Source organism: Tenrec ecaudatus, chromosome 6 (assembly GCF_050624435.1).
Source record: "Tenrec ecaudatus isolate mTenEca1 chromosome 6, mTenEca1.hap1, whole genome shotgun sequence".
Taxonomy (NCBI): domain Eukaryota; kingdom Metazoa; phylum Chordata; class Mammalia; order Afrosoricida; family Tenrecidae; genus Tenrec; species Tenrec ecaudatus.
In genome coordinates, this window is record NC_134535.1 from 49,829,255 (window position 1) to 49,844,282 (window position 15,028).

The 15,028-nt window shown below is 44.3% G+C and overlaps 1 protein-coding gene across 3 annotated transcripts in view; it reads left to right on the forward strand.

The window, feature by feature from the left end:
- Window positions 1–5,496: 5,496 nt before the first annotated feature.
- PAWR (pro-apoptotic WT1 regulator) overlaps window positions 5,497–15,028 on the forward strand; it is a 120,173-nt gene continuing 110,641 nt past the window's right edge. Inside the window, exons 1-2 of one of the 3 annotated variants that reach the window (XM_075551235.1) lie at window positions 5,497–5,921; window positions 6,423–7,084. In XM_075551235.1, coding sequence (XP_075407350.1) covers window positions 6,566–7,084 — 519 coding nt within the window. In that variant the 5' untranslated portion in view covers window positions 5,497–5,921; window positions 6,423–6,565. Of the gene's footprint in view, window positions 5,922–6,297; window positions 7,085–15,028 lie in introns of those variants that run through there. The other 2 variants (XM_075551232.1, XM_075551233.1) reach the window with 2 other exon arrangements.

Consider the following 15,028-nt stretch of genomic DNA (forward strand, 5'->3'; position numbering starts at 1 on the left):
CCCTGGGCTTCTGCTTGTGCACATTAAAAACTCGAGTAGGTCTTTGAGTAGAGCACACTTCTTCCCGACTCACTAGCTGTACTCCCTTTAGGAGTCTTCTGAGATTTAAATCTAGTTACAGGTCTAGAGGAAACACAACGGGTGGTGGGCGTGTTTCCTGGGGGCTCTCAGCAATACCTTGTAAGGCATCTCCCACAGTCAGTGCTCCAGATGCAGCCCCACCTGACATTTCAGCACGCACAGTTTGGTTAGCCTGCGCAAGTGTGAATTGTTTTACTGACAGTGGATTAATCCCCTCAGGTGGGAGGGGTGGAGCTATCGACTGGGGTGGCACAATTACACAGTAGGGCTCAATATCCTCATCTTCCTGATCATCAGGCTGTATGTTCTCGCCCCATGTTTCAGGGTCCCATTTCTTTCTGATTAATGCCCTTACTTTAATATCAGACACTGTTCTAGCCCTACAATTCAGCTGACACTGTAATTCAGATACTCATGTGGTGAGACTCTGGCTTTGGTTTTCGGCAGCTCTATTACTAGAGGAGAGAACAGAAGCTTTTAGAATCTGGACTATGAGTTTACATAGCAAAAAGGAACATATCAGCAAATTAGTCCACACAGCAGTACAGAGAGCTCAGTGCAACTCACTTTTGTGGGTCAGTGAATATACTGCAGGTCCATGGGTTGACTTGGCTCACAAGCAATGAGCCAGGGCAGCTGGCTAAGGCAGCACACCGGTCCCACCACCAGGGAGAGAGAGAAAGGAGCCTACCTCCAGAGAGCCATTCATCTCTGTCGCACCTCCAAAGGAGGTCATCCTACTCTGATCAGCTCTTCAATGCTTCAATCTCAATTATGAACGAACAGCAGACTGGTAACGAAATCCTCTAAGATGGAGGATAAAGACTGAATAAAAGGAGAAAGGAACAAGGAACTTACAGTCAAGAGACATAGTGCAGAACACCAGCATAAGACAAGTTAAAATTAGATACGTTTTCCTCGGGAGAAAAGAGACAAACTGTGACACAATAAGATACTGTAAAAAAAGACATTTTGACAAGCCAGGGTTCTTGGGGTGGGAGGGTGAGAAGAGATGGTTGAAATATATTTTAATAGAAAGATTGATATGCTATATGGAGGAAATATTCCTAAAATTAGAAGTACAAGGAAGATGAGGTTTTCTGCTCCCATAAAGATTCCCAGCCTCGGACAGCCAGTTTTACTGTGTTGGAACCATCTCAATGGCAGTGGTTTGGGGTCTGAGTGCCTAACATAAGAAATGGAAGAAGAAAAAGACCAAATCAGTGTATATCTTCAAGATATTTCAGAAGATCTGGGTAAGTAGATCCAAAAATGTGAGAGAGAATATACAGAAGAACCAGGATGGCCCTGATCTGCTCAACAGCAAGCCTGGAAACTCAAGACCACAGCAATGCCTTCGTCCTGAAGAAAATGATTTCCAACCCAGTGTTCAGCACTCGCTTAAACCACCAGTCAAATGAGAGAGAGAAAAACATTTCCCAACATTCAAGGTCTCCAAGAATGTATTCCCTTACTCCTGACGTATATATACTGAGGATGTATTCTACCTAATGGGAGAGGGAAAAACAAGAAAGTATAAAAGATAGATTTAGAAAACAAGGGACCCATACAGGGAAAGGAATCCCCAGGATGACTCCTGAGCAATGCGTTAGAAAACAGCCAGTCAAGACTAGAGCAGAAGATGGAACACTCTGGGAAGAATGCTCCCAAGAAGCAGAGAAACCACACTACTCATTTACCCAATTCGTGGCTCATGTAGAAACAGCCCTGGTGGCACAATGGTTAACACCTCAGCTGCTAAGCTAAAGGTTGGTCGTTTCAAGTTATCCAGTGACTCCATGGGAGAAAAGACCTGCTGACCTGTGCCCGTCAAAACTGCAGCCTAGAAACCCCCAGAGGGCAGTTCTCTGTCACACAGGGTTGATCTGAGCTGCAATCTACTCACTCACTGGAACCCAGCACCAATCCAGAAAAATAAACAAATGGTTTTTAAAAGGTAGATTTTAACTCCAGGAAAAAGAAATAGCTGTGCGAATAGAGAAAGATAGCTGTTAAAGTGAGAAACATTCACTCTGCCATCGAGCGGATTCTGACTCTCAGTGACTCTATTGGATAGGCTAGCGCTGCCTCTTTGGGTTTCCGAGAGTAGAAAGCCTCCGTTTTCTTAAATGAGAAAGAAAAGGGCAGAAGGAAGAAAAGCAATCCTAGTACATGCACAACATGGTTCAGCTCTGAACCTTTGCAATATAAATGAAATTTAAAATAAATGGGAATTTGGTGTAATATGCATTTGGTGTATAGTACTAATTATTTTTATAGTATGGTCAATAAAAGATGACTGAAAAAATGAAGATGAAAAAGAGTAGATAAGTATATTTACAAAACTAAATATGACGCTAAGAGTTCAAAGTTCTGGAAGCAGGAAAGTAGGGAGATAAGTGTGGTGTTTTTGTTGTAATTCTTGGAGAACTAAAGCATTTGACTTTTTAAGGTATGTGTCAGTTTGATTTTTTAAAAGAGAGGCTAGACTGCATATCCTCCAGAAGTATTTACACTGATGACAAAATAGCTATTTCCCAATGTGCTATTAATTATTTCAACATGTACCAACTGGCTATTTTACCTCATAGCTAATTTACTGCCTGGTAAATATTGACTTAATATTTAGAATAAGTATCATTCTGATATATTAATTTTGTATTTATTTTACTTAGCGTCATCCTATTTCCTTAGTTCAGGTCAAGTGGGCCCCCAACATTAGCTATTTTAGGGTAGCTTGGTCAGGAGACAATTTTGGTTGTCACAAGCTGGGGGGAGTATGTTACTAGGACCGAGTGGGTTGAGACCAAGGATGCTGCTGAACATTCTACATTGCACAGGACAACCTTCCACAACAAAGAATTACCTGCCCACAGAAGTCAATATTGCTGATGTTGAGAAACCAAGCTCATTCTTTCATTAGAACCAAGACTGAGGATATGCAAACATTGTGCAATTTAGAACTGACTCAGTTATAAATACCTTGATGCAATGCTGGAAACAGGCTGGATGAAATATATCTTTGGGGATATTGAGGATGGTAAGGTAAAGGCAGAGTGACAATAAAATAATAACTATGTGATACTTCAATAATCTATTTCACCCAGGACTCCTACGGTCCCCACTGCATAGAATGGATTGTGATTCATCGCCACCCTTTGTGCACAGCTGGGCCCTCAACTGCTGTATTAGTAGGGCTCTAATAATTACCCGGGTACAGTCAGCCTCTTATCTAAAACCACAGGCACTCTCACAACACTTCTGCAGTGTAGGAAGAATGATTATCCCCATTTTATATGTAAGTAAACAAAGGCACAAAGGTTGAGCAACTTATCCAAAGCCTCACAAGTCAGCAGTGCCCAACATTCTGGACTCCACAGAGTCCCTGAGTACTAAGAACTGGTCTAGCCGATGTAGTCCTGAGCTTAGGTGGCATACGTGTTGTCCTACTTCATTGCTTGTCGTGTTCAAGTTACTATCATATTCAGTAATATCTTATTTGCCTGCCTTTCCTTGACTCTCCTTTTTAGGGACTCATGGCTCTGGTCGATATACTATTAATCGGAAAAGGGACTATGCTTACTGAGGGGACTTTCCTTACAGGCGTTATGTGGTGCCACTTGATTTTTGTAACTGCTCAAAAGCATATGGAGCTATCGCTGGTGTTGTAGTAAAGAAAGTCGGGTTTTGGAGAAATTAAATATTGTGAATATGTTCAATACCCACGCCTCATCCCTCACCCTCTTTAAAACTCAGAAGACAAAATAATGAATCTTGAAATGTGTTGTTTTAGGTGTGGTACCAGTTAGGAAATCAGTCACCCAGCCTTTTAAATCTATTCCCTAACAGATCTTTCTTTTGCCAAGGAGTATTCCAGAGTGCTCTCCCCGTTGCTCATCTGTTTACCTCAAAGCAAAACCCCAAACTGAGACTTTCCCTCTGAGAAATAAATAGCATGTTCCTCACTTTATTCCCATTCCTGCCTCCAGCATAGACCCTCCCACCCTGTGCCACCTGGGCAACACAGGCGCAGCTGGAAGGAAGGAATTTTTTAAGTCAGAGTGTGAGTCAAGGCTCTCAAGCTCTCTCACAAAATGGTGACCTGGCATTTGAAGCTCACCACCATGGTGTGCTCTGGCACTCCTTGGTTAGTGTGAGGTCAGATCCCCAGGTGCCAGACAGCTCGGTTAGTCCTGATACAGAAATCCTTAATGATTTTGCATCTGAAAATCAGATTTATCCTTTGGCATGTTAAGGATGGAAAAATAAGTGGCAGTCACCACTCTGGCTTCTCTCAAATCATCAATGCAGCTTTCATACTTTTGTCAGTGTAGGAAGCCTTGCTACTAAATTCTCTTTCTGTAAAGAGGTGGCTTAGTGGTTATGTGTTGGGCTGCTAACCATAAAGTCACCAGTTTGAAACTCCCAGTCACCTGAAGGGAGAGGATGCTTTGTACTGCTGTAAAGAGTTGTGGTCTGGGAAACTCGCAGGAACAGCTCTACCCTGTCCGACACAGGTCGCTGTGAGTCGAGTTGGTTTAGGGCAGTGAGTTTTGATTTGAGAAAGAGGAGGTGTCGAGACAAGGAACATGAAACAGGAACTGTCCAAGCACTGGGTTAGCCAATACATTTTATAAGCGAGTTATCATTTTCTCTTTCAAACCTAAAATAGTTGTTAGTTGCCATCGACTCACGGGGACGGCAGAGACGAAAGTAGAACCCTTCATAGGGCTACAGTGACAGCCAGGTCGGCTCTTCCCTGAGAACGTGGGTAGATTCAAACCACCAACCTTGGGGTCGGCCATGAGGGTGAACCCTACTAGCGCAATTTAAAGCCCTCCTTTTGGCCAGGGAAAACCGTCCACTCGCTCCGCAGGAGGAAGACGCAGCTTTCTGCTTCTGTAGCGGTACAGCAGCAGAAACTCACAGGGCCCACTTGATGGCCGCGAGCTGGCTTTCCGGTTTAAGAATCAGCATTTACTCGATGGCAATGTTTGGACGTAGTTGTTTTTTAAGGCAGCCTTTTATGAGGAACTGTCTACTCTTCGGAAGAGGGTGTTGGTTTTGTCGCTGCTGTTCTTCCTGTCCACGGCCGGGCCGGGCTTTCTACTCCCGTAAACAGTGAAGTCTCGGAAACCCAACGGGCGTCCCTCTGAGTGGAGCAGGACTGGACGGCAGTGAGATTTGGAGTCCACTGCCTGTAAGAAGCGGGACAATGACCAGGAAAAGGGACGCGTGGGTATTTCCCATGCAGACTGCCCAGGATCTGAATCACCACCCGTTGATTGCACTTTCGCTCTCAGCCAGCAGCAACGCAGACTTTTCCCTAGAAAACCGTGGTCTTGTACTTAAAAGGAAGAGTCCTGCGAGGCAGGAGGAGAGGCGGCCAGGAGCAGCGCGCAGGGCGTGGAGGGCCGCCTTCGTCTGGGCGTCGGAGGCGCCGGGAGGCCGGACGCCCCGAGGCGGCGAGCGCAGGAATGTGCGGTGCGCCCCGCCGGCGGCCGCGCGGAGCGCTGGGCGGGAGGCAGCGACGGGCCGGAGGCGGCGCCGCGCACCTGAGCGCCAGAGGCGGGGCGTCGGCCGGCACGACCCTCCCGGGCCGCCCGCGCCGCGCCCCCCTCGCGAGCCGCTCGGCCCTTTCCGCCCCAACTTCGGCGCCGTTCGGCTCCCATCCCGCCCCTCGCCTTTTCCCTCCCTCGGTCCCTCCCTCGTCCCTCCCTATCCCTGGGAAGCCGTGAGCGCCGGGCGGAGTTTGCCCGCCGCTCGGGAGCCGCGCGGCCGCCGGGGCACACCTGGGCACCCGCCTCCCGCTCCGGGCTCGCCACCCCAGCTCTTCGGAGGTAAGCAGCTGCCCGGCTGCCCGCGCTCGGGCGGAGCGCCGGCCCCGTCTCGGGCTCGGCGGGAGCGCCGGCGTGAGGGCTCGGGTCGCCGCGGCCGCCGTGCGAGCGCGGCTCCGAGAGGCGCTCGGTGCCCCGTCCCCGAGTCGGCGCTGGGAACTTTTCCCTCGGACGGGAGGCGGCCGCCGAGCGGGCCGGGCGGGCCGGGCGGGCCGACAGGTGGCGGGGTCTGGGCGCGGCGCCCCCCGCTGCGGGCTCCGACCTGGGGGGCAGGGCCCCCGGGGGTGGGGTCATCGCTCCCAGCCCCTCCCCTCCCTCCCCTCCCGCCGCCGCCGCGGTCGGGCGCTGGGCGCCGCTGGGAGCGAGCCCGCGGTAGGTGCGTCCCAGAAACTTCGCTGGGCGGGGAGCCGGCGGGCCGGGCGCCCTCAGGGGAGTGGCGGCGAGGAGAGACCCCGGCCCGGGCGAGGACCTCACGACTCCCTTCCCTCTGTGTCCCCCCGCCAGACCTGCCATCACCGGGGGAGCCGCGGCTGCCCCTACGCCGGGGGGGTCGTTCTCCCGAGTCCCCTGCGCCGCGGGAAGGAAGAGGCGAGGCGAGGCGGTCGGAGCCGGGGTGGGCGGCCTGAGGTGAGAGCCCCGCTGGGAATATGGCGACCGGTGGCTACCGGAGCAGCAGCAGCAGCAGCACCAGCACCACCACGGACTTCCTGGAGGAGTGGAAGGCGAAGCGCGAGAAGATGCGCGCCAAGCAGAACCCCCCGGGCCCGGCCGCGGGCGACTCGGCCGGGAAGCCCCTGGGGGTGCTGGTCACCTCGGCGGCAGCCATGGCCAACGAGCTCAACAACAACCTCCCGGCCGGCGCGGCCGCACCTGCCGCCGCGGGCCCGGGGGGCGTGAACTGTGCCGGCGGCCCCGCCGCTCCGGGGCGGGCGGGCCCGGGGCCGCGGCGGCCCGAGGAGGAGCCCCCGGTCGCCGCCGCCGCCGCCGCCCCTGCCCCCGCCTCGGGGGCTCCCCCCTCTCGGGGCGACGAGGAGCCGCGGGACGGCGCCCCCGAGAAGGGCAAGAGCTCGGGCCCCAGCGCCCGGAAAGGCAAGGGGCAGATCGAGAAGAGGAAGCTGCGGGAGAAGCGGCGCTCCACCGGCGTGGTCAACATCCCCGCCACCGAGGTGAGCCCGGGCGCGCGGCGCGGCCCCTCGGGTCCGGCGGGACGTACGGCCCTGCGCCGCCCGCTGCAGGCGCGGGCAGATGGAGGTCTGCCTCCGCGGCACGCACTTCCCGGGAAGTTTGCTCGGCAGGACACGTGCTGCTCGCACATCCGCACCCGGGCGCTGGGACCGCGGCTGCTTTTCCGTGGTGGGAAGACAGTTTTGTGGCACCAGGGCTGGCTTCCCCGGGCCTGTGCGTGCCCGCGCTATCAGTTAGCAACAGGGATGGAATGGTGATGAGGACATACCAAGTTTCCCACGTGTCTGTCTGGTTATCCGATTGCTTATCTCGTGTTACTCCGGAGACCATGTTTAATGGCACCTGCAAAGGAGCAGAGGCGACTTTGGCAATATCCCAGACTTTTGTTTGCGGTGGATCCAAGACAAGTACACCCAAATCAGTGTTTGCACTGTTTCATATAGTTAATTAACTTTTGGGGGGAGGAAGTAGTGTTCTCCAGCAGAGGTGGGGTTTGGTTTGAGTAATATTTAGGATAGTACGGGTCTAATAACATTCTACTGTTTTCATATATAGGCCATAAGGCATTATTTTTGGAAATAGTGTTTGCCAACGCACTTTTTTAAAAAGTACTATTTAGGCCTGAAGGGACACAGTACAACCCCATAGTTCTTTTGTCTTTGAAGAGCTTTCTTATTTAAGTGTTTCATTCTGTGTAATTTCAAAAACATTTATAGTAGGGTTTTGGGGTGGGGGGCAGGGCATGATTTTGAAGGGTCTTAAACCTTTCCACAGGCAGCAGCATCTTCTCATTACACTGACTTGTACAACCCTTTACTTGGTATATGACTCCGTACCCTCATCAAATTAAAGCAACTCCAAATAGATAATAGGATTTGATTAGTAGTATACTGGTTTCTTTAATTGACTCACCTTTACCTCCTTTCACCTAAAGTCTCTACTGCTTTTTTTCTCATTGACTACGTTTTATAGTTTTTTTACGTGTGGCCTTGTGATTTACTTTTTAACACTTAACAAGTAATTATTAAGAATTTGCATATCTTATTTGTGGTTTTAAATGAGAACATTCACAATGAAAACACGTTTGCAATTAAAATGATTTACTTAAAAATCAGAGGTTCTTCATTGCAGGATGTGTTTTCGTATCAGTTTCAGAGAGATTTTTATCAACTACCAAAACTGTCTTCTGTGGTTTGCTACTTGATAAAAGATCTGTTATTCATTAAATTGCTTTAAAAGGAATTCATATGAGTGGTAATCATATTTCTAGGTTTTGAGTTTTTTTAGTTGAAAATATGAAGGTTAAGGGCATACTGAAGGTAAAGGCTTACATTCCTCTAGTTATAAAAATAACTGGAATTTTTCATTTTCAGTCTTTTCCTCAGTCTCTGACAGGGACCTTATTTTGGTAACTATCCTGGTAGATAATACATTTCAATCTTTTGTGTGTACTAAAATTATTTCAAGGTTTAAAAAAATTTTTTTTATAACCAGGACAATATTTATTGTGGTAAATAAGTAGGGCGTATCTTGTGAGAACCTGAGAAGCATCCTTTGTTAATATTCCTGCGTGGATAAGGGAACAGTGCTGAGAATGTAGATGGCTCCTCACTACAATTGAGTCTAATACTCTGGAATGTTTTTCCTTTGGGTGTTGGCAACTCCTAAATTTAATCTTCCTTAAAAACAACCCAGGATACCACTTTTGTCTGTGACATTTGATCCGTTTTTATTGAATATGGAGATGAGAATTGCTTTCTTTATTGGTAACTATGGCTCTCTCTGCTTCATAAGTTCTGACCCAATAGCAACATGGTAATGTTTGCCACATACCTAATGAACAGCCGCACTCTGAATGCCTCTCCATATTCAGTGTTTTACAAACAATTTTCGTGTTTTGACTTACTTTAATGATGGCAAAACGTATGATGCAAAAATATTGAAGTGCACCATTTTCTTCCTGAATTCTGCTCCTGTAGAATTGTGTACAATTTTTCGTAATTTCTACAGTGAAAATAACTGTTGTGGAGTTTCTTGTATATTACAACTTAGCTCTTTTGCTTTAAAATGTCACTGCAGTTTACAAACTTTGCAGGTATGAAAATTTGCCCATAATCTGAATATTTACGAGTAGAATAGTATTATACTATTGACTCATTTTAATGCAGGATTTCTGACCAAACTTATGTTGATAGGTAAGCATGCAGCGTGTATGTACAGCCTATTTTAGAAGATGATTAATATTAAATTATTTCAAGAGTGTTTATTAAACAAATATGTGACTTTCATTAACTCATTAACTAATTACAAAGTGTTAGAAAATCATTAAAAAAAGAGAAAATCATTAAAAATATACCTAACAACAGCTAAGGATACCAAAATGAATTGGAAGATAGTTTTAGCATGAAAGTAGTTCAAGAATTGAAAATGAGTGGCGCGGTTGGAAAGCTATGTATTATGACTGAATAATGTACAAATGTACAGATCATCTCTAATGAGATAAATTATAGTTCTTAATGTTAGATTAGGGATATTTTAAAATAGTTTTCCCTTAGTTTTTCACTTTTCTGTTTTCTCCGTAATAGCCCAAATTGTATAATTTGGAAGTGACATACTTCTAGTAATTTTTTTGTACTTTTATCAGATCAGTCAGAAGTTTATTACATGTCTTTAATTTAAGGCACCATCCTAAGTACTTTAGAGAAAATAAAAATAAGCCAGGGTATATTATCAAGAAGCAAGACTGTAATCTAGGAAGCGTGATGAGGCATAATTATATGAAAAAAGTTATGTATTGAGCTAACAGTGTAAAAACCATCGTAAGGCAGCATGTAACCAATGTTTATTAGATATAGCATGTGTTTAAAAGGAAGAAATGATTGGACTGGGCAGAACTATTGAGGGATGAGGGTCATGAACTGAGCAATACTTATGAGGGGCTTCAAAAAAATTCATGGGTAAGCAATTGAAAAATAGGGGATTTTTCCATGAACTTTTGAAGTTCCCTCGTATGCATTTCCATGCTTATATATTATTGCATATGTTTATGCATACATACATACTCTTACACATACCCCTGTGTAGTGAAGGATCCTTGGTGGTGTAATGGTTAAATACTGGTTGTTAACCAAGAGATCAGCAGTTAACCCCACCAGCTGCTTGGAAGGAGAAAAATTTGGCAGTCTGCTTCAGTAAAGACTAGCTTTGGAAACCCTGTGGAGTTAGCTCTGCTCTGTGTGATAGGGTTGCTGAATTGCAGTGAACTCAGCAGCAATGAGTGAGGTTTCTTTTGTGTGTGTATTCACATAGTATGTTAAATGTCAGAATGCAGCGGTTAACACTGGTAGCACAGTAATAAGTAGATCTTTGAAAAATTCCCCTGCCCAAGTTGATGGTGTCCCCGCCCACCCATTATGATTTAATGGATCTGGGATGGGACCCAGGCATTAATATTTTTGTAAGTTCCCATGTGTAATCCCCGTGTTAGGGTTAGGGACTATTGGATTGCATTCTTGGGACACAGGGGATGAATAAAACACAACGCTTGCCCATAGGGGCTCTTAACTCAGAAAGTTTATGTAAAGGTGGGTTTGAAAGATACAGGGATTATTCCACAAACATTTTCAAGCCCCTTCTGTATAAGGAAATGTGAACAGTACTGTGATAGTCTAGTGTCCTGAGCAGGGTCCCTAATTCAAGGAAGGCTGCCTGCAGAATCACACCTGTCCTCAGAGTTCTTGAGATACTCTTATTGAGTAGACATGCATGAATGGGCCAATGAAAATGGCTACCATAGAAAATAAAACCTTTCAATCGTTTGAGGTAAATGGCACTGAAATTTTGATTTAAATAATTTTTTTAAGTTTTAAATCAGTGACGTGGAAACATACTATTTCCTTTTTTTTTTGAAAACATACTATTTTCCTAGTAAATACTGTTTGCTAATGTAATTTGTGCTGTCTCAATCTTCATACCAATCCCATGTGGTTGTTAGAGCTTCTCTTATTCCCATTTCCGGAGGAAAAAACTGAGGCTTAAGACTGCTTAATTGACTCAAGATCATATGGAAAGTAAATGAGAAAGCTGTTTTGAAAGGTCTTTGTGCTTCTTTATGTGTACTTAACATAAAGGGAAAGTACAGTTTTTAAGAATTTACTTTGCATTATTGAGATTATTATTCTGAGTTTTTAAGTAGAGGTTATTTTAATTTTAACATCTGATTAAGGAAAGTAGTGAAAATATGAGATTTGCATAGAAATTAAGGTCAAATTTGTACACCCAAAGGTTTCTCACCTTCTCTTAGTTTGCTCAGCAAGATTTTTGAACATGTAGTGCTCAATAAAATGCAAGTCTTTTGGGTTGGGAGTTAGATAATGTAGATCTTTGTAGTTAAATAAAGGTAGATATGTTGTTTTCTGTCAAGGTTGGGTTACAACATTTAGGATAGTAAAAGAGCATTAAACATATCAAGAACTTAAATGAACACAGTTTGAGCCATAATTATTCAGCATATTTATTGAATATTATGTAGGACAAGTTCTACTTAGTAAACTGGTAAAACAAATCCAGGTAGATTAAGAAATACCTTTGGTATGCCCATTATGTTCCAGACTTTCTACCTTTCTATGCGATGAGTCAAAAAAGGAGCTAATAGTGATTCAGAGTTGGAGAAAATTAAGCTTGTGAAGGGAGTGAATGGGGGAGACACACTGTAAACACAGATTCTGCTTAATATCTTCAGCTCCACTTTCCTAAGTGGTTGAGCTCATTGATAAAGTAAATTGACATTTTAACATGCTCAGGATTTGTAATGAGTTGTCTGAGGTGAGATGCTTTTTCCTGTAAAACAATAATTATATAATTAAAGTAGATGGCATTTTTGTTCTGCTTTTATTCCTCAGACACTATTGTAAGCACTCTGTATACTATTGATTCCGTTAATTCTTACTATACCCCTATGAAAAAATGGGGCAGAGAGATACTTGCTGTTGGGTCATTTCTGAGCATGTGGTAAGAAGCCTAGAGGAGATAGGTCTGTATTTATAATTCGGTGCTAACAAACCTCACCATGCTTCATTATCTTCCATACCATATACTTAGTTTCAGAAAGCATAGGGGCTTCAAAAGTTGGCAGAAAAATAGAATTAAAAGACGATTGAATTTTCCCACAAGCCTTTTGAAGACCCCTCCTACAGAGATTATTTTAGTGGTAAAATATTGGATGCTAATCAGAGGTCCTGGGAGAAAGGTTTCTCTTTTTTTTTTTAAAGATCATTGTATTGGAGGCTTGTACAACTCTTACCACAATCCATACATACATCCCATTGTGTCAAGCACATTTGTTGCCATTATCATTCACAAAACATTTGCTTTCTTTTTTTTCTTAAACATTTTATTAGGGACTCATACAACTCTTATCACAATCCATACATACATCCATTGTGTCAAGCACATTTGTTGCCATTATTCTCAAAACATTGGCTTTCTACTTGAGCCCTTGGTATCAGCTTCTCATTTTTTCCCCTTCCTTCACTTCCCCCTCCCTCATGAACCCTTGATAATTTATAAATTATTATTATTTTGTCATATATTACACCATTTGACGTCTCCCTTCACCCACTTTTCCGTTGTCTGTCCTCTCAGGGAGGAGGTTATATGTAGATCCTTGTAATTGGTTCCCCCTTTCTACCCCACCGTCCCTCCACCCTCCTGGTGTTGCCACTGTTACCACTGGTTCTGAAGGGATCATCTGTCCTGGATTCCTTGTGTTTCCAGTTCCTATCTGTACCAGTGTATGTCCTCTGGTCTAACCAGATTTGTAAGGTAGAATTGGGATCATGATAGCCGAGGGGAGGAAGCAATTAAGAACTCGAGGAAAGTTGCATGCTTCATCATTGCTACACTGTACCCTGACTGGCTCGTTTCCTTCCTGCCACCCTTCTGTAAGGGCATATCCAGTTGCCTACAGTTGGACTTTGGGTCTGCAATCTGCACTTCCTCTCATTCACAGTGATATGATTTTTTTGTTCTTTGGTGCCTGCTTCTGAGGTAGATGGCCGCTTGTTTACCTTCAAGCCTTTAAGACCCCCGATACTATATCTTTTGATAGCCGGGGCACCATCAGCTTTCTTCACCATATTTGCTTATGCACCCGTTTGTCTTTAGAGATTGTATCGGGAAGGTGAGCACACAATGATATGATTTTCTGTGCGTTCTACTCTTAAAGTCTTGAAAATCCACAGGGACAGGGTTTCTGTGAGTTTGAATCTACTTGATGGCTCTGAGTGTGGCTTTTTGGGTTGAGTTGAAGGCCCTGGGTAATGTAAACATGTCAGTACTCTCCTACTTGTTGAAAGGTTGGCAGTTCAAACCCACCCATAGGCCCTTCAGGGGGAAAGTCTGGTGATGGAGCTGTTCTCCTCGGCACATATGGGTTGCCAGGAATTCAAGTTGATCTAGCATCAGCTAACCACATAATGCCAAATTTGATAACAGATCTGTTATAGAAGTTAGATAAATTAGGACTTCAGAAAAATTGGAATGCAAATAAACATAGGCAGTAGTATCCAAATTGCTATTTAAAATCATTGTCATGCTGGTGGTGACGTGTGAATGCTCTTCATGATTTCAGTATTGGTTTTTAATCATTGTGATGTAGGCCAGAAAACAGTTATACTATTTAATGGTAATGCAAATGCAATGTTATAGAAGTTTAAAATTAGTAGCCTTTATTAGGGCTCGAAAATAGCTACGTGATTTTTTTTCTTTTAAAAAATTGAGTTATAATTCACATTTCATAAACTTGGATTAGGTTTTATGAAATGCATATGGTTGTGCTCTAAGTACTTTCATGCTTTCATTATCTGCCTAAAACCTGTGGTGGTTTACGTTTTAAGTTTTCTGCTCGGTAAAGAATAAAGGTACTCAAACAATGAGGATCCTGGCTCTAAATCATTTAATAACAGTTTTTCTCAAAATTCACAGAGAAAATGAAATTCTTCTAGAATCTCCTCAAGTGTATATTTCTTTATGCATTGGACTGTTAACTGCAAGGTGTGTAGTACAGATGTACCAGCTGCTCTGTGAGAGAACAAGGCTGTTTCCTAAAGACTTTACAGCATGGGAAACCCTACAGAGCAGTTCTGCACTTCCTCTTGGACTGATAGAGTCAGAAGCAATCCAATGGCAGTGCTGTTTTAGTGGCTTTGGAATTCAATATGTTGTTGTTAGTTGCCGTGGAATAGAGTCTGACTGATAGCCACCCTCTGTGACACAGCAGCCCCATAGGGTTTTCTAGCCTGTAATCAGTTTGGAAATAGATGAGCAAGTTTCTCTACCCATCGAGTAATGCTTGGGTTCAGTTAGCTGACATTTTAGGGCTACTAGGATTCCTTTTAGAGTGTATGTAGTACAAGAGGTATTTAAGTTAATTGAAAACACTTACAATTTATTTATATTTTAATATATGTTTCATGGAGATTTGCAAAGTTCCATAATCTAAACATTTGGAGGGATTGATTCAGAATTAAAAAATTGAGTTTTATACCACTTTGTAGTCTTGGTTCTGATATTTAGAGCCCTAAAAATATGGGAAGAGGACCCAGTGCTACACACAGTGATAACCCAGTGAAACAGTTGCATCATTTATTTTAAAATGCAGTTCTGAGGCTTCTTTTCAGTTTCTGAAGAGTTACCTGAGGAACTGCATTTTAAAAACATGCTTGATTGACTTTTGGACCCTTCCCTCCCTATCCCCAAACAAACCAAAACACTGTGTTAAAATCCTCACCATTGTACTGTAAATATGACCAGGTCTGGAAAAAGAGGATTTTTAAATATGTTTTAAAAATACCAATATTGGGTGGATCCTAAATCCCACTGACTTATGAGTTATAACAGGACTGAATTAGATAACAAGAGACATA